The sequence below is a fragment of the Fistularia commersonii genome, chromosome 25, assembly GCF_037954325.1.
Source record: "Fistularia commersonii isolate RoL2024-O1a breed Wild chromosome 25, RoL_Fcom_v1.0, whole genome shotgun sequence".
Classification (NCBI taxonomy): domain Eukaryota; kingdom Metazoa; phylum Chordata; class Actinopteri; order Syngnathiformes; family Fistulariidae; genus Fistularia; species Fistularia commersonii.
This window is the reverse complement of record NC_141308.1, coordinates 13801693-13820252: the sequence shown is the minus strand read 5'-3', so window position 1 is coordinate 13820252 and position 18560 is coordinate 13801693. Positions and strand designations below refer to the sequence as shown.

Here is an 18560-nt window from a genome sequence, read left to right as displayed (position 1 = left end):
AAAGGTGGAAAAGAATTCGTCCAATCAGGTGCTGAGGCGTTCTGCCCACAGTCAACCAGTCTTGGGGGCCGAACGGCGACTTCCTGCATTCATTTGCCTTTTTTCGTCGCCTCTTTTCTGTTTTATCGTCACGGGAACATGAAGCTACCTCAGTTCACCCGCTGAAGCCCCGCCCCCTCTCACTGCCCCATCCCTTGCTAGCAATAGCCCCTTTGTGTTACACACACACACACACACACACACACACACACACACACACACACACACACTGTTTGACATCCACGCTAGGGCGCCATTAAGAGCTGAAGCGGCGTAATCAAGTTCAGCTTTTTAAATATGATACAAAATAATTGATCATTAACTTCCTGTTTCCTGTTTCCTGCTTCCTGTTTCTCCTCCAATGGCTGATGAACCTTTAGCTGAAGTGCTTTTCAGGTCACGGCTTCATTTCTCCTGTTTTGTCAGCGGCGTTTTTATTTTAATGTCATTATTATCATCATTATATTTTTATTATGATTACAAATGACAATACAACAACTCTTAGAATGATAATAATAATAGAAATAATAATCCGATTGCTGGTTGACGTTTGTCGTAAATGCATGACATCATCAACACACAGACACACACACAGATAACACACACACACACACACACACACACACACACACTCACACACACACACACACACACACACACACACACATGCATTCCGGTCAGAATGAACTTTACAAGCTGCTTTCTGTTGTTTTCAGCCTTAAACAAAGTATATTTTTAAATTCTTTTAATTCCTGCTCATCAGCCAGTGAAAGCACAGTCTGGTTAGCCTGCTATGATGTGTGTGTATGTGTGTGTATGTGTGTGTGTGTTGGTAGTGGAGTGTGTCTCACAAGAAGCTCCCCCTCCCCCCGGACCGGTCCCTGACAGGGTGGTGGCGACGTTTCCATCCCATAATAAGCATCACCCTGTGTGTGGGCCGTTTGCTGGAGGTCTGAAGCTGCTTCATGGATTCAAAGTCTGCTGGAGGTTTCCTATATTTTAAATATTGTTTCATTTTCTTTTATCTTATGGTTATTTATCATTTATTTTGTGGTATTTTTTTATCTTTCGGCTATTTTTGGGGTTATTTCTTGTTTTCTTTAATAATTTCTTGGTTATTTTCTGTTATTCTCTATTTTTTTTATAAATTCTTGGCTATTTTAGATTCATTATTTTTTTAAATTTCTAGCTTATTTTTTTACATATGTTCTCTTGGTTATTTTCAGTCATTTCCTGCTTCTTTTTCAGTAATTCCGAGTTCAGCTTTGGTAATATCTTATTATTCTTTTGTTTTTTTTTTTGTTTCTCGATCCTCATTATTCATCAATTCTCTTGAGGGTTCTACTTGAAACATTTTTGCTTATTTCCCACAATTTTTTTTTTTAATTCTCTCCAAGGTTCCTCTCCCAGTTTACTATTTTTAATTATTTGTAATTCTCTAATTCATTTCAGGGATTTTTTTATATCTGCAGATAAAGTCCTGCCGATTTAATTTTTTTTTTGCAAAAATCCTGATTAATTCTAAGCCTTTTTTTAATTTAATTTGATTTATTCTTATCGGTCGTCCCCATCAGATGTTAGAGCGGGCTGAGCAGCATCCGGTTGGAGGGGTTTTAAAAAGGAAAAAAGAAAAAAAAAAAAACACAAATAGTTTCAAACTTCTCTGTAAATAAATGTACATGTCGAGGAAAAAAAAAAACAAAAACAAAACAAAACAAAGGAGAACCAGCCGCGCGCCAAGGCCGAACCGACACTACGGCTGTAACTACCACAGATATCCTACGGAGAACTACTGCGAGGTTAAAAAAAACATTAAAAAAACAAAACAAAAAAAAAACAAAAAAAAAAAATCAAACAAATAACTAAATGTGCTGTACGTGGTGTGTTCAAATACAGATTAAAAAAAAAGAAAGAAAAACAAACGTCTGAGAAAAAAAAGGTCTTTTCAGTGGGTTGCGTTCGTGTGTGATGAAAGTACGAAGTGCTAAAAGTCGACGGAAGAAAGAGTCGCTGTAAAAAATATCCAGAAAAAAAAAAAAAAAGATCCTTTCTTTTGTATATATCGGATTTTTTTTTGTAAATTTTTATTTGAATCTAAATGCAACGCAAAAACTACCAAAAGTCATTGAATAAAGTTCACTGTGGTCATTTCTCCGGCCTCCGCTTGCTTTCTGGGAGCCGAGAACATCTACGCTCCTTCATCTCACCTTCTGTTTGTTTGTCTGAGGAGGACGCTTTGGACCAGGACACGCAAGATGGGGGCGCTCGGAGCTTCCAGACAGGAGGTTTGTTGATGTTCTCCTTGTGTCTTATTGAAGACCCCAAATTGTCTAGAGGGCGAAAGGTCGGAGGTCTCCATATGCGGCCTTCGGATTGGTCCAGACACTCCTTCTGCAGGATGAGCATTGTGGAGAATCCATGACTGAATGTTTCCCGTTGAGATCTTCGCTGCGCATCATCTGGTTCTTCTCCTTTTGGACTTTCTCCCCACCAGAGAAGAGGAGGAGGAGGAGTCCGGACGTCCAACTCAGGTTTGCAGAAGAAACCGACAGAGGACATCTTATTAAAATAGATTTATTGGCAGGTGAAGAGGGTCTCAGTCTTTAAAAGTGCACCTTTTAGACATCTTTATATAGAGAGCGGACATAATTTAAAAATACAGGTTAGATCGGTTCAAATCGACGTCATTTTAACAAACAAACAAAACGAGAATCAAGGCAACGAGCAAAAAAAAAGGAATCGCGGCGTCCAGAGAGGCGTCGAGACTGCGTACCCGAGACGGACGACAGCTGGCAGTAAAACTGTGCAAAATCATGATCTTCGTATTTACAGACATGCAAAATAAACTCACACACGGATCCCGGGGTCACGGCGACGTTATCAGATTTAAAGGGGGAACACATGATCTTTGAAAACATCAGCAGGAAGCCATTGATAAACTTGACGCCATCTCAAAACAATAAGGGTTCACTCGCTGCTTCCACTCCCAGGAGCTTCTTATTTACATTTCAGTCTGGAAAAATGAACAAAGTTTCTAGATTCTCTGCTTTTTCAGCCCCAAATTCCCATCGAATGTTTTAAAAATGTCTTTTCATACTCATTTTTTTTTTCTCCTCCTTGGTCTTGAGGACCTATCCATCCTTCAGAGGCATTTTCTGCATGTTTTCTGACCTTTGGCCGTTCGGATCCCCCCGAAAAAAAAATCTCAGACGCCGGCGTCTACGGGTCGTCATGGAAACTAGGCCTTGAGGTACGAGCTGCCCGAGAAAACGAAAAAAAACGGTCTCCTTCCCGTGTCTATCTTTAATTCATGACAAAAACCAAAATGTCCTCTTCTGGACGACCTTCACAACACGCTGCGTCACAAACTACGTCATCGGGGTTTCTTGGCCCCCTGGTGGCCGCCGGGGGAATTGCAAGCGCGGCGTCAAACGTTGGTCCCTGAATGCGTTCGGTAAAGCGGACAAACGGAGCAAAAAAAAATCAACAAAAGCGTTACAATTGACCACCTGCAGTTTCCAGGACGACTAGCGTGTGATTGATGATGACACCGAACCTGTAAACACAGCTGAACCCAAACAGCGATACGCGGGACTGGCGCCCCCTAGTGTTCGGGAGGTGTAACTGCAGCCCCGAGGCGACGGGGCGGCGGACACGCTTGGTTCCGGGAAATAAACATCTGGAGAGGTTTTCGGGAGCGCGGAGTCTTCCTGGAGTCCCGGGTCAGGAGACACGGCGGCCGCGGGGAGCGACGGCTCAGTCGTCCTTGTAGTCGGTGGAGAGACGCTCCATCAGGGCCCGCAGGATGTTCCCCGGGATCTTCTGGTGCCGGTCGATCAGGGCCTGGACCCCCTGCTGCACCTGTTCCGGGACACACGGGGCGCCCGTCAGCGCCGTCGGCATGGCAACACAAGGAGGAGCCACCTTCTCGACGGCGTTGCCTGGCAACACCCCCCCCATTCTGTTGTCCATTCTTTTCCTTGTTGCTGTTGTTGTTATTGTTCTCTCTGCCGTCTATTTATTTGTGGACGTCTTTTGCTATCTTCCAATTGTCCCTATTTATACATATATATATATTTATTGACACTATAACAGCTGCTGCTGCGAGAAAAGGATTTCAATGAGGTTTATCTTAACTGCATTGACGCTACCTTCTCGGCGAGCTGCGCGGCGTCCAGGCCGGGGTCGTAGGGGATGGGGTCGCCCAGGAAGGTGCGGAACTTGACGGGGAAGCCGCCGTATATGGGAGCCACGGGGAGGCGAAACCTCTCGTACAGCCAGCGGAAGAACCCTGCAGGAGGAGGAGGAGGAGGAGGAGGAGGTGCTCGACCGCGTGAGAGATTGTTATCCGCTCATTTCCTGTCAGATTACAAATGATTTCTCATCTATTTCTTCAGTGAAGACTTGCAGCGGCTCCTTCAGCGGCGTTTCTGAAGAGCACTCCTGGGGACTTACTGAGCGTGCCCAGAGACCTGAAGCCCTCGCGGACGTTCTGGGTGAACATGGGAATCACCGACTGCAACAAAGACGGAGGCTCTGTGAGGCGTGGAGGATGTTCCCGCGGACGCGGCGGACGGCGGGATCACCCACCACTTTGGCGTCGATGGCGACCTGGGCGAAGCCTTTGCGTTTTCCCCACAGCAGAGGGTAGGTCTCGTCGCTGAAGAGCGCCTCCCGCACCCCGCCGGGGGAGATCCCGAGCAGGTGGCCGTTCCTCAGCGCCTGGACGCACTCCTCCCGCGGGCCGTGGATCACGCTGAACACCTCCAGCAGCAGCTTGAAGCCTGCGGAGGCGGCGGAGGCCGAGGTCAGCCGGGGGGGGGTCGACGCTCTTCTTCCCTCGTCTCTGGTGATTTCGGAGTCCTAGCTAAGCACCTGGGATCTTGAAGAGCAGGTGGTCGGCCACCGAGTGGCAGGTCCGCCCCCGCCGGATGATGACGCTGGCCAGGAAGTAGTAGTAGTCGATGGGAATGGCCCCGTGGTAGTAGACGATCAGCGCCGGCCCCTTCTCGGGGATCTTCTCCAGGCCGTGGATCTCGTAGCCTTGAACACGCAGATGCTACTCCGTTAGCGGAAAGCACGTTAGCTGGATTTGATGAGACCGGTCCGATCGGAAGTTACGCGGCGAGAGGAAACGTGTTAACGCGGGAGGAGGTTGAGGATTTCTCGCCACGGGAAGACCTACCGCTTCACTTCTGTTTCTAACAAGCAAACGCTCTCCGTTCTTCTTTTATTCCTGACTTTTATCGGTCAGCGCTGCTCCTCAGAGTTGCGTGACCTGCATGTGATGGGTTGGAGGCGTACCGTGCCATATGGCGCCGTGTCCGTCCCACAGGGTGGCGAGGGTCTTCCTGGCGCCGTCCCACAGGTTGTTGCTGTACGCCTCCCGCAGCTGGTTCTTCCTCTGGCGGAGAAAACAGGTCGCGGGAGGCGTTAGCTTAGCTTTGCCTCCTCATCCTCGACTCTTCCTGTGAGAACATCTTTTGAACAAACACTACGCTGGAAGAAGAGTCCGTGCTAATGCTAATTAGCACGGTGGAGAGGTTTCTGAAAGTCACCTTGTAGACGTGGAGGAAAAGGATGGAGAGGTAGAGCAGGATGACGATGAGGAAGGGCAGGATGAAGACGATGGCCAGCGGGGTGAAGACCCACAGCAGGTACTCCAGGACGCTCAGGTAGTCCTCCAGCTGGCCGAGGCCCGCCCACTCCTCCCAGGCATGGAACACACACACCTACGGACGGACACGCTTTTTCACGCTTCGACCGAAGATTATCGGCGAATCAAGTCGCTCGAACATCGTGATATTTTACATCTTGACAGTGATGTTCAACAATCGACAACATGACCGATCACGACCTCCAGCTTGTGTGGTTGCTATGGATTACCAGGAAGGCGACGGCATCCTCCGCCGTCGACACGCACGACTGGTTCCCCGACATCCTGCTTCACCAGATGGATGGCCGGCCGTGGGTGACGCCGCCGCCGCCGCCGCCACGCTGCATTCAGGGACCTGCAACGGACGACCAGGTGAGAGATCATCTGAACGTCTTTCATTGCTCTGACACAAGACCGGCTTTTCGGATAATTTAAGGACATTATCGCGTTAGATTCAATGTAGATTCTGGCTTAGTTAGATGATTTTAAATAGCAGGGCTCAACAGTTCAGAACAACGGAGAGGGCGGAGGAACAAGCGGGCTGAAGCAGCAGAGATGAAGGTGCGGACGTTCCTCTTTGGGAGTGAAGAGGATGGGACAGCATGAATTAGATGTTCTGGAGATTGAGTCACATTGAGAAGGTCTGGATGGAAAGATTCTGAGGCTGAAGGTCTAGAGAGGAGGATTATGGATGGAGACAACCCCTGAAGGCAGCAGGCAAAAGAAGATTAGCTTCAGGTGTGCTCAACCTTTGTAAACAACGTCAAAATGTAAACATTTCGCAATTGTTGTCATTTCAAAAATGCATATATATATATATATTTATATCGATTCATCGTCAATTGTCACTAAAGTCACGACGTCAAGCACTGAACCTGCGCTGCGGACGTGGAGGATCCAACCCCGCGCAGGGGGGGTCGGAGCCGGCGGGGATTCGAGCGCCTGACGTCGGTAAACATTCTGACAGCTGACCGCCGGCCGTCACTGACACGGAAACAAACCGGAACACAACTAGTCGTCCGGTTAACCCGGGATACTTTACCGGAGAGATGCTAGTTAGCGGGCGCAGACGTCGACAAACGGCCCATCATCCAAGATAAGCGCAGAAAAAAAACAACCCAAAACAAAACAATGTTAGCAAGCTAGCAGTCGCTTTCATAATTCCGGAAGGCTTTGACTGTAGCACAACGCGGTCCGCCGCTGATTTCCGTCCCCCGAGAAACAACCACGACGAAACAACAGTTCCGACCCTCCCGGAATATGTGTAAATATATATCTATATCTATATCTATCTATCTATAATATACAGGACTGTCTCAGAAAATTAGAATATTTTGATAAAGTTCTTTATCTTCTGTAATGCAATCACAAAAACTGGATTCATCACAAATCGACTGAAATATTGCAAGCCTTGTATTATTTTGATAGTGCTGATTATGGCTTACAGCTTAAGAAAACTCAAAAATCCGATCTCAAAATATTAGAATATCATAAAAAAGTACTTTGTCTTTTTTTAAATGCATTACAGAAGATAGAGAAGTTTATCACAACATACATATGACTATAATACAGACTTAAAAGAAACAATAAGTGACACAGTGGTAACATTGACAATATAATATGATAATATATCTATACAAATATTTCACCTCCTGCTGCGTTTAAAACGTGTAAAAATACAAGTTTAATCTGAGTGTTATTTGCAGTGCTTATGTCCTCTATTGTAAGTCGCTTTGGATAAAAGCGTCTGCCAAATGTAATGTAATGTAAAAATACGTCCACGGAGGGACACAGTCTCTTTTTTAGTTTGAAAAGGCGCTACCGGAAGTGACCGGTGCCTAAGCGGAAGTGGAGGCTGCTGTTCAAGATACACATAAACATATACATATAAATAAAAAACAGATTTAAAAGAAACAATAAAAGTGACGAAGTGATAAAAATTGCAATGTAATATAACAATATATATACAAATATTTCACCTCCTGCTGCGTTTAAAACGTGTAAAAATACAAGTTTAATCCGAAATACGTCCATGGAGGGACAAGGTCTCTTTTTGTTTTGAAAAGGCGCTACCGGAAGTGACCGGTCCCTAAGCGGAAGTGGAACTGTTATCCAGGATAGACATACATATGAATAAAATACAGATTTAAAAGAAACAATAAAAGTGACAAAGTGATGAAAATTACAATATAATATACTAATATATATCTATTCAAATTTTTCACATCCTACTGTGTTTAAAACGTGTAAAAATACAAGTATAATCTGCGTAGAGCGCGGCCTCTTTTTTTTTATTTTGAAAAGGCGCTACCGGAAGTGACCGGTGCCTAAGCGGAAATGGAGGCTGCTGTCCAGGATAGACATACATACAATTAAAAAACAGATTCAAAAGAAACAATAAAAGTGACAAAGTGATGAATACTACAATACAATATAATAATATATCCATAGAAAAATATTTCACCTCCTGCTGCGTTTAAAACGTGTACAAGTTTAATCTGCGGAGGGACACGGTCTCTTTTTTAATTTTGAAAAAGCGCTACCGGAAGTGACCAGCGCCTAAGCGGAAGTGAGGGCTGCTGTCCAGGATACACATAAACATATACGTATAGATAAAATACAGATTTAAAAGAACCAATAAAAGTGACAAGGTGATGAAAACCTCAATAAAATATAATAATATATCTATGGAAAAATATTTCACCTCCTGCTGCGTTTAAAACGTGTACTGTTTAATCTGCGGAGGGACACGGTCTCTTACAATTCATATTTCATTGTATTTCTTATTCTTCCTCCTTTCTACTATTATCTATTACTGTTATGTTTTCTACTTGAAACTCTGGCACAACAATTTCCTTCGGGGATAAATAAAGTTGTTCTCATCTCATCTCGTCTCGGTTTTTTTTATTTTGAAAAAGCGCTACCGGAAGTGACCTGCGCCTTAACGGAAGTGGATCTGCTGTCCAGGATATTGGCTGCTCCGTGCGCTGCGGGACGTCGGGAGCCGCGATGATGCCGGACCGGAGCAGGACGACGTTGGTGGCGGAAATTCTGTTCCGGAGGACGGAGGACGAAGAGGGGATCCGGTGCCGCTGCTCCCGGGCCTTCGTGCAGTGCGTGTCCGCTCCGCGCCGCCATGTGAGCCGCACGTCCGCGTTTGAACGCAACATGTTCGTCATCTCTGTCGTCTTCCTCCGCACAGGGACCGGGAGCTTTATCGATCCGATAATCGATTACTCCGATCTGACCCGAAAGCACCTGCAGCCACAGGTCAGCCATGTTTGTTTACTTTTTTGATATCCCTTTTTTATTGACATATATACACATATATACAACTTATTCACATATACAAAAATCAAAAAGCTATATAGAGAGTAGAACTAAAACACGTTTCTTTTTTTTGTGATTAAGTTCTTTATCTTCTGTAATTCAGTGACAAAAACAAGAATGTCCTACATTCTGGATTCATTACAAATCAACTGAAATTTTGCAAGTCTTTTATTATTTTAATATTGCTGATTATGGCTTACATCTTGAGGAAACTCAAGAATCCTATCTCAAAATATTAGAATATCGTGAAAAAGTCAGTTTTGTTTTTTTTTAATTGCATTACAGAAGATAAACAACTTTATCACAATATTCAAATTTTCTGAGACAGTCCTGTATAGAGTTGGTTTTTTAATAAAAATAATAAGAATAAGAATAAGACCAACTTTATTATCCCGAAGGAAATTGTTCTGCCTGAGTTTCAAGTAAAACATAACAATAATAAATAATGGTAGAAAATTGTATAAACAGTAAAAAATATAAAAAAAAAAGGGGGGGGAATAAGAAATACAATTAAAACTATAAAGTGTTTAAGTAACAAGTTAAGGCTATAAAGTGTCTTAAGTACGAGGTGAAAGATAAGGAGTATATATATATATATATATATATATATATGTATATACAGATAAATTATTACGATTCACAGTGAGTGGGTGAAATTTTTTTTTTTTTTTTTTTTTTTTTTTTTTTTTATGGTTCAAGATTTTGAGATTCCCTGCAGCTGAAGGGAGAGGAATTAAAAAGTCTGATAGCCTCAGGTACGAAAGACGTCCTGTGGCGTTCAGTGGAGCTCCTCGGTGCTATCAGTCGTATAATAGTTCTGTATTGAAACAACTTTGGTTTGCTGTTCCTCCATTTCCCTTGTATGAATATGAAATGAAAAGCGACACTAGTTGTACAAAAGAAAGGGGAAAGAAAAATGTCCTGCAGCTGCAGTGAGAATCCACTTCTCCTCTCGATAAATGTAACATTTGACCAGAATAGCTGTGAGCGCAGGCAATAGTAAAATAAATGTAAAATAATGTTGTTCCACAGAAATCACTGGATTCATCAATATCAATTTATACTTATGCTTTGGTTTTCTTTTTGCTGGATATATTTTTAGATTTTTTAAAAATCAGACAATGTGTCTCTTATAGTTGAAGTGCCGCTATGATGAAAATGACAGATCTCTCATCTTTTTTTATTAGGAGAACTTGCACAGTTGGTGGCTGACTAAATACTTTTTAGATAAGGTATTTTAAAACTCCCTTGATAATAGCTTCATATGATAATAACTGTCTCCCCTGTGTTGGAGGGGCTGTGGCATAACGGGGGACTTTTCCCCCATTTTTTGGGACTGCCCTAAACTGATGAAACTCTGGGAAGAGGTAAAAAAAAACAAATAAGTGAGATTTTAAAATTAAACAGACCAATTGATCCACAGCAAGTTATTATGGGTACGGCATCAACAAGCGATTTAAGGAAAAACCAGGTGTTTTCGCTTAGAGTTCTTCTATTAATGGCGTCAGAGGCTTAAGGATGGAAACTGCATGGAACGCAGAACAGCAAAGGTACAACTTCAGACAGACCTATATCTTGCAATATTCAGAACTGTGCAATATTTCATTTCATAACAGCTACACTACAATTTTTCCTTTTATCATACTATTGTGCACTCCTTACCTCACTTGTTACTAAGACACTTTATAGTTTTATCACTTGTTTACTAAGACACTTTATAGTTTCACTGAGACACTTTATAGTTTATTTTATTTCCAATTCTGCCTTTTCTTTTTAATATTTATTACTGTTATATTTTCTGTAACTCTGGCACAACAATTTCCTTCGGGATTAATAAAGTTGTTCTTATCTTATCTTATCTTGACAAATGGGCACCCATTAAAAAATATTTGGAGAGTTGAAGATATTATCTCTATTTGACTGAGTTAGATGTCTTTTTTTTTTTTTTTTTTTTCAGTTTTATTTTACTTTTCGTTTGCTATTGAGGAAATAAGTGACCTATAAAGAGTATTGTATAATGTATATCTTGGTATGAGGTTTTGTAAGAATGTGTGTGACTCTGTTAAGGAACCTGTTGGTGCGTTAAACTCAGCGTGAACTTGGATATCATTTACAAGTAGAAGATATTTTCCATAAACAGTTGAAACGGACATTAAATAACGCACAAGTAGATTTATTCGGTTTATTGCGCCCAGGCGCCTCCAGCGAGGAGGAGGAGGAGGAGCTGGACGAAGAGGCCCGTCTGATGGCCAGCATGGGTCTCCCCGTGGCCTTCGCCAGCTCGTCGCGGCGCCGGAAAAAGGTAAGGTCGTCGCCCCCGGCAACGGGTATTTTGAACGACCGCCGGGGTGATGAGGAGGAGGTCGTTTCCGGTCATGTGACAAAGGGGGCGAAGAGGAAGCCGGCCCTCCGTGGCGTTTCGTCCGGCGGGGAAGAGGAGGAGGACGAAGAGGAGGGTCCGCAGGTGGAGGCGGAGAAGCTCCAGGACGCCGCCTGGGAAACCTACTGGGGTAAAATACACATTTCCCCCGAGGCGATGGCGGGCGAGATGTTGATGGACGTGTCCACGCAGGCCAGCGGGGGGCGTCGCTGCTCTGGAGCGGCTGGTTGGAGAATCACCCGTCGGAGGACGCGGGAAGCGCGGCGGCGCCGTGGGACGACCCGGACGGGAAGTGCGCCTGGGACCGACACGCCGCCGACACCTACTGCTACTACCGGGAGCAGTTCTGCTACTGGGCGGCGCTGGGCTGGACCGCCGAGCCTCCGCCCTGCGACGGCGAGGAGGGAGGAGAAGAAGCCGACGCCGTCCGACTTCTGACGGAGCTGATGGGACAAACGTGCCGCCTGGACGACGTGACGGCGAGCGGCGGCGGCGGCGGCGTCTCCTGCTCGGATCAGCCGGCCGACGGCGGAGGCGAAGAGGAAACGGCGAGGTCTTCGTCCGGCGCCGTGCGACTCGCAGGTGCGTCTCAGCTGAGTTTCTATTAAACCAGCTGAAAGTGTTGGTAAGAGGAAGATGTGTGTCAGGTTCCCAGCGGGTGGAAGGCCGACGGGTCGACGCACGAGACGCGAGACGGAACAGAGGAAACGGCGAGGAGGAGGAAGACGAGGAGGATCCGCCGGGAGGAAGACGACACGCCAAAGTCAAACGCAGGTGCGAGGCGGTGGCGTTGCGGGAACTCCAAGAAGGTCCTCCACACCTTCTGTCTGACGCTCGATTATCCTTTCCAGCTTGTATTTCACCGTTTGCAGCTTCAGGGTTTCTTGATATTTGAATTTTCAGTGGAAGGGAAGGTACTGGCACACAAGCCTGTCACGGTGGAAATAACCTGAAATGATCATATATATATGTATATACACTGCTCAAAAAAATAAAGGGAACACTTAAAAAACACATCCTCGATCTAAATGAATGAAATATTCTTATGAAATACTTTGCTCTTTACACAGTTGAATGTGCTGACAACAAAATCACACAAAAATGATCCATGGAAATCAATAGTATCAACCCATGGAGGTCTGGATTAGGAATCACACTCCAAATTAAAGTGTAAAAACAAACTCCAGGCTGATCCAACTTTGATGTAATGTCCTTAAAACAAGTCCAAATGAATGTGTGTTGCTTCCTGAGTGGACACTATGATTTCACACAAGTGGGATTGACTTGGAGTTACATTGTGTTGTTCAAGTGTTCCCTTTATTTTTTTGAGCAGTATATATATATATATAATGTCTCTGAAAATTGGAATATTGTGATAAAGTTCCTTATCTTCTGTCATGCAATTAAGGAAACAAAATTGACTTTTTCATGATATTCTAAAATTTTAGATCGGATTTTTGTGTTTGCTTAAGATGTCAGCCATAATCGGCAATATTGAAAGAATGAAAAGCTTGCAATTCAGGCTTGCAGGTATAAGGTTAAGAAAATTTATATTTCATTGTATTTCTTATTCTCCCTCCTTCCTACTATTATCTATTAATGTTATGTTTTTGCTTGAAACTCTGGCGCAACAATTTCCATCGGGATAAAAATAAAGTTGTTCTCATCTCTCAATATTCCAGTTGATCTGTAATGAATCCAGAATGTTTGACATTTTTGTTTTTGTAATTGCATTACAGAAGATAAAGAACTTTATCACAATAATCTAATTTTCTGAGACAGTCCTGTCCGAAAGTGTCACTTTCAGCCGAACCGTGAGAAAAATTGCGACTTACAGCCTGAAAAATACGTTCCTTGTGTTCGCGGCCGGCGGTAACGATCAGTTGTGCGTCACGTTGGTTGTGTGTCGCGACCGACGGGTTGTGTGTCGTCTGCAGCCACGAGCTGGACGCCGACGAGACGCCCGACGCTGGAGATTCCTGGAGTCGACTGGGACTCAAACGCAGCGTCAAACCCCAGTGAGTTTCCCTCGCCGGGTTTCACCTTTCAGGACCCGTCAGGACCTGTTAGGACCTCCAAGGACCTCCTGAGACCCTGCTAGGACCTCCTTGGACCTCCCAGGACCTCCCAGGATCTCCTTGGACCTCTTAGAACCTCCCAGGACCTCCTAGGACCTCCTTGGACCTCTTAGAACCTCCCAGGACCTCCTTGGACACCTCCCAGGACCTCCTAGGACCTCCTTGGACCTCTTAGAACCTCCCAGGACCTCCTTGGACACCTCCCAGGACCTCCTAGGACCTCCTTGGACCTCTTAGAACCTCCCAGGACCTCCTAGGACCTCCTTGGACCTCCCAGGACCTCCTTGGACCTCTTAGAACCTCCCAGGACCTCCTAGGACCTCCTTGGACCTCTTAGAACCTCCCAGATTCTTGTCAAGATCTTTCAGGAGCTTTTAGAAGGACCTGTGAGGTTGAGCTGTGAGGAATCTCCAGATGTTCCTCCTGATCTCTGAAGCATGCTTCCTGTGTGTGTGTGTGTGTGTGTGTGTGTGTGTGTGTGAGGTTCCACAGCGTGTTCACCTTCAAGGCCGGCGAGGGGGCGGAGCCTCGGAGCCGGAGGTGGTGCGTGAAGGACGGCGGCGGCGTGAACGGCCACCTTGACCGCGGGGCGGCGCGAGGGGGCGGAGCCTCCCTGAAGAAGGTGCGTGATGCTCCGTGTTCTCGAACCCTCCGGTCGGGTGCGTTTCCATAGCAACCGTCCTCCGGAAATGACGGGGTGAAATGCGCCCGAAGGTCCAGAACTTCCTGGAAAAGGTCCAGAAGGAGCCGGGCGACGAGGACGGGGCGGAGGAAGGGGAGCCCGGTCGTCATGGCGACGAGGAGGAGAGGATGGAGAAAGAAGAAGAAGGAGAAGAAGAAGAAGAAGAAGAAGAGGAGGAGGAGGAGCGACCAGGTCGACGTCTGCAGAGTCTGGAAACTCCAGATTTCCTTCTGGAGGAACCTGAAGGCATCACAGGTGAGGAGACACCGAGTGACTGCTGCAGGTGGCTGCTGTTCATCTCTGATACCTGTGTGTGTGTGTGTGTGTGTGTGTGTGTGTGTGTGTGTGTGTGTGTGAGAAGATGGACAGACTCCAGCGAAGGAGAAGAAGAAGAAGAAGAAGAAGAAGAAGAGCAGGCGAGGCCGCAGGCGTCAGGAAGCTCCAGCAGAAATGGCGTCAGAAGCAGATCTTCTGAAATACTGGGCTCAGAGATACAGACTCTTCTCTCGCTTCGACCTCGGAGTTCGTCTGGATAGAGGTTTGTCCTTCTTCTTCTCCTTCTTCTCCTTCTTCTTCTTCTCCTCTTCTTCTTCCTCCACTTTTTCTCTTCTTCATCCTTTTCTTCTCCTTCTTGTCATCTTCTCCTCTTCTTCTTCCTCCTTTTCCTCTCTTTCCTTCTTCTTCTCTTCTTCCTCCTTTTCTTCTCTTCCTTGTCTTCTACTTTGTTCTCCTCTTCCTCATCTTCTGTTCTTCCTCTTCTCCTTATCTTCTCTTCCTCCTTTTCTCCTCCTCCTCGTCATCTTCTCCTCTTCTTCTTCTACCTCCTTTTCTCCTCCTTCTCTTCCTCTTCTTATCTTCTTCCTTTTCTTCTCTTCCTCATCTTCTCTTCTTCTTCCTCCTCGTCCTCTCTCCTTTTCTTCTCTTCTTCCTCCTTATCTTCTCTTCCTTGTCTTCTACTTCCTCCTTCTCTTCCTCCTCTTCCTTATCTTCTTCTCTCCTTCCTCCGTTTCTTTTCTTCTTCTTCTGCCTTCTCTTCTTCATCCTTTTCTTCTCCTTCTCGTCTTCTCTTCTTCCTCTTCCTCCTTTTCTTTTCTTCTACCTCCTTTTCTTCTCCTTCTCTTCCTCTTCTTCTCTTCTTCCTCCTTTTCTCTCTTTCCTCCTTCTCTTCCTCTTCCTTATCTTCTCCTTCTCTTCTTCCTCCTTGTCCTCTCTTCTTCCTTCTTCTCTTCTTCTGCCTCCTCTTCTACCTCCTTTTCTTCTCCTTCTCTTTCCTCCTCCTCTTCCTCCTCTTCCTCCTCTTCTTCTTCTCCCCCCTTCTTTTATTTTCCTCTTCCTCCTCCTTTCTACCCTTCCATCGGTTCCTGGTTGAAGTTTGCGTGCCGCCCTTTGTATCTCTGTCTCGTTACCATGGCAACCCCATCCCTTCCAGAGGGCTGGTTCTCGGTCACGCCGGAGAAGATCGCCGAGCACGTGGCCGTGCGCGTCCACCGCAGCCTCCCCGGCGCCGGGCTGGTCGTGGACGCCTTCTGTGGCGTCGGCGGGAACGCCATCCAGTTCGCCCTGACCGGGAAGCGAGGTGTGTGTGTGTGTGTGTGTGTGTGCGTGTGCGTGTGTGTGTCCCTCCGTGACCGTGTCCTCCTCCCGTCAGTGGTCGCCGTGGACATCGACCCGACGCGGCTCCACCTGGCGCGTCACAACGCCGAGGTGTACGGCGTCGCCGACCGCATCGAGTTCCTGCAGGCCGACTTCCTTCAGGCGGCGCCCCGTCTCCGTGGCGACGCCGTCTTCCTGTCGCCGCCGTGGGGGGGGCCGGACTACCTGACGGCCGAGGTGTTCGACATCCGCACCATGATGGAGCCCGACGGATATCCTTTTGCTCGGAGGGGGGGATTCTGCCGCCGGTGGTTCGGTCGCCGTGACGACAGAAGGGCGTTCCCTCCTTAGCGCCACCACGTTCCAGATCTTCCGTCAGGCCAGCAGGATCTCCGACAACATCGTGTACTTCCTCCCTCGGAACGCAGACGTGGACCAGGTGAGTCCGGAGCTCCGTTTTGTTTTCCGACAAAGAGTTTTCAACTTTTTTTGGTCATTTTTTTTATATATTTTTTGAATTTCTTTGATTTTTTTTTTAATTTTTTATATATATATATATATATATATATATATATATATATATATATTTTTTTTTTTAATTTCTTTGATTTTTTTTTATTATATATATATATTTTTTTTTATTTCTTTGATTTGTTTTTTTTTTAATATATATTTTTTTGAATTTCTTTGATTTGTTGACATTTATTGCTTTTTCTTTTTTTTTTTTTTTTGAATTAATTAATTTATTTTTTTAAATCAACATTTTTTTTCCCAAAAAAAGAAAAAGAAAATTATCAATTTTTGGAATTCACTAAAAGTGGTCGAAAAAAACAATCTGGTCTTATGACATCCTTCTAATTCCTTTTGTTTTTTCTTCTCTTATTTATTTGTGACTTTTCAGCTTATTTCTTTTAGATGACTAGAATTTTTTTAGCTTTTTTTAAACCATTTCATTGATTTTTTGCTTAAAGGTTAATTGTTGAACATTTCTCTCCTTATCGCCAGTGGGTTTCAACTCAAACATCCAGAAAAGGAAGGAGAAAGGAACATTTTCATTGATATAATGAATTAAAAATGAGTGACAAAAGCAAGACGTGAATAGTAAAATCTGCTTTGTGTACCTGGTCTTTCTACATCCTTTTGTTTTTTAGTTTATTTGTACTTTTCAGCTTATTTCATGTCTGGACTTTATTTAAACTTTTTTTCTCTGAATTTTTGCTTAAAAGTTATTTGTCAAATATCAATTTATTTATGTATTTATTTCTTTCCTTTCTTTCTCAGTGTTTTTCAGCTCTCAAACATCCACAAAAAAAAGGAAAAAAGAAAATATTCAGTGACATAATTCATTAAAAATGACTAGAAAAACAAGTTTTGTGAAACTGGTCTTATAACATCCTTTTAATTCCTTTTGTTTTTTCACTCATTTATTCGAGAATTTTCAGCTAATTTTTTAGATTGTCTGGAATTTTTTAGAGTTTTATAAATAATCGTATAGATTTATCGCATAAAAGTTATTTGGCGAATATTTATTTATTTATGTATTTATTTATTTTCTTATCACCAATGTTTTTCATTTAGAAAAAGAAGGAAAAAAGCATTTTCATTGATATAATGAATTAGAAATGAGTGAAAAAACAAGACATGAATAGTAAAACCAGCTCTTTCTACGTCCTTTTGTTTTATTTATTTTTTTCTCATTTATTAATGACTTTTCAACTAAACCCTTTTTAAACAGTTTATTTGATTTATTGCTTTGCAGTTATTTGTCCAATATTTATCTATTTATTTTCTTAATGTGTTTCAGCTCTCAAACATCCACAAAAAAAAAAGGAAAAAAGAAAATATTCAGTGACATAATTAATTAAAAATGACTAGAAAAACAAGTTTTGTCAAACTGGTCTTATAACATCCTTTTATTTTCTTTTGTTTTGTCACTCATTTATTCGAGAATTTCCAGCTGATTTTTTAGGTTGTCTGGAATTTTTTAAACTTTTATCAATAATTTTATAGATTTATCGCATAAAATTTATTTGTCGAATATTTATTTATTTATGTATTTATTTATTTTCTTATCACCAAAGTTTTTCATTTAGAAAAAGAAGGAAAAAAGCATTTTCATTGATATAATGAATTAAAAATGAGTGAAAAAACAAGACATGAATAGTAAAACCAGCTCTTTCTACGTCCTTTTGGTTGTTTTTTTTTTCTCATTTATTCATGACTTTTCAACTAAACCCTTTTTAAACAGTTTCTTTGATTTATTGCTTCGCGGTTATTTGTCCAATATTTATGTATTTATTTTCTTAATGTGTTTCAGCTCTCAAACATCCAGAAAAAGACGGAAAAAAAAAACCCAGCATTTTCATTGACATTAAATTAAAAATGGCTTTTAAATCCCGCCCTGTGATTGGCTGCGTGCAGGTGGCGTCCCTGGCGGGGCCCGGCGGGCGCGTGGAGGTGGAGCAGAACATCCTCAACAACAAGCTCAAGACCGTCACGGCGTATTTCGGCGGCCTGATCGAGTCGGACGGCGCCCGGTGAGGCCGCCATCTTTGTAGTTCTACCTCTCGACCGGACGGTGGCAGGCGGCGGGAGAGGGTAGCAGACGCTTGGTTTTAGATCTCTAAATATTCATTTTTAATGTTTTTTTTTTTTTTTTTTTTTTTACTGAATTCTATCATGTTTTATCCGTCCTTTGAATAAAGTCGCATTTGTGAGAAACAGTCGCTGATCCAAACTCCTGAGAGCAAAATGTTTTTTTTTTTTTTTTTGGCTCATTTTTACCCACGACCTTAATAAGAC

General features: G+C 43.8%; 2 protein-coding genes across 4 annotated transcripts; one reads left to right on the top strand and one right to left on the bottom strand.

Moving 5' to 3' along the window:
- Positions 1-2602: 2602 nt before the first annotated feature.
- tmem68 (transmembrane protein 68) lies at positions 2603-6874 on the bottom strand. The gene is made up of 9 exons (XM_086173256.1): positions 6738-6874; positions 5926-6050; positions 5598-5771; positions 5344-5443; positions 4915-5082; positions 4630-4823; positions 4495-4555; positions 4191-4330; positions 2603-3900 (listed from the first exon to the last, which is right to left on the bottom strand). Exons 2-9 carry the CDS (start codon positions 5977-5979, stop codon positions 3796-3798), a joined length of 996 nt encoding a protein of 331 aa, XP_086029382.1. The 5' UTR covers positions 5980-6050; positions 6738-6874; the 3' UTR covers positions 2603-3795.
- On the top strand, positions 6829-18472 carry tgs1 (trimethylguanosine synthase 1). Of its 3 annotated transcripts, none has more exons than XM_086173251.1 (14): positions 6829-6959; positions 8663-8808; positions 8898-8965; positions 11221-11535; positions 11598-11987; positions 12053-12179; positions 13343-13423; positions 13967-14105; positions 14198-14420; positions 14527-14703; positions 15595-15741; positions 15814-16030; positions 16119-16197; positions 18180-18472. In XM_086173251.1, exons 2-14 carry the CDS (start codon positions 8705-8707, stop codon positions 18297-18299), a joined length of 2187 nt encoding a protein of 728 aa, XP_086029377.1. In that variant the 5' UTR covers positions 6829-6959; positions 8663-8704; the 3' UTR covers positions 18300-18472. The 3 variants fall into 3 exon arrangements, with proteins under 3 accessions (XP_086029377.1, XP_086029376.1, XP_086029378.1); XM_086173252.1 differs by lacking the exon at positions 6829-6959 and having other exon boundaries at positions 8598-8808; positions 11221-11327; positions 11412-11535; XM_086173250.1 differs by lacking the exon at positions 6829-6959 and having other exon boundaries at positions 8597-8808.
- The last annotated feature ends 88 nt before the right edge of the window (positions 18473-18560 follow it).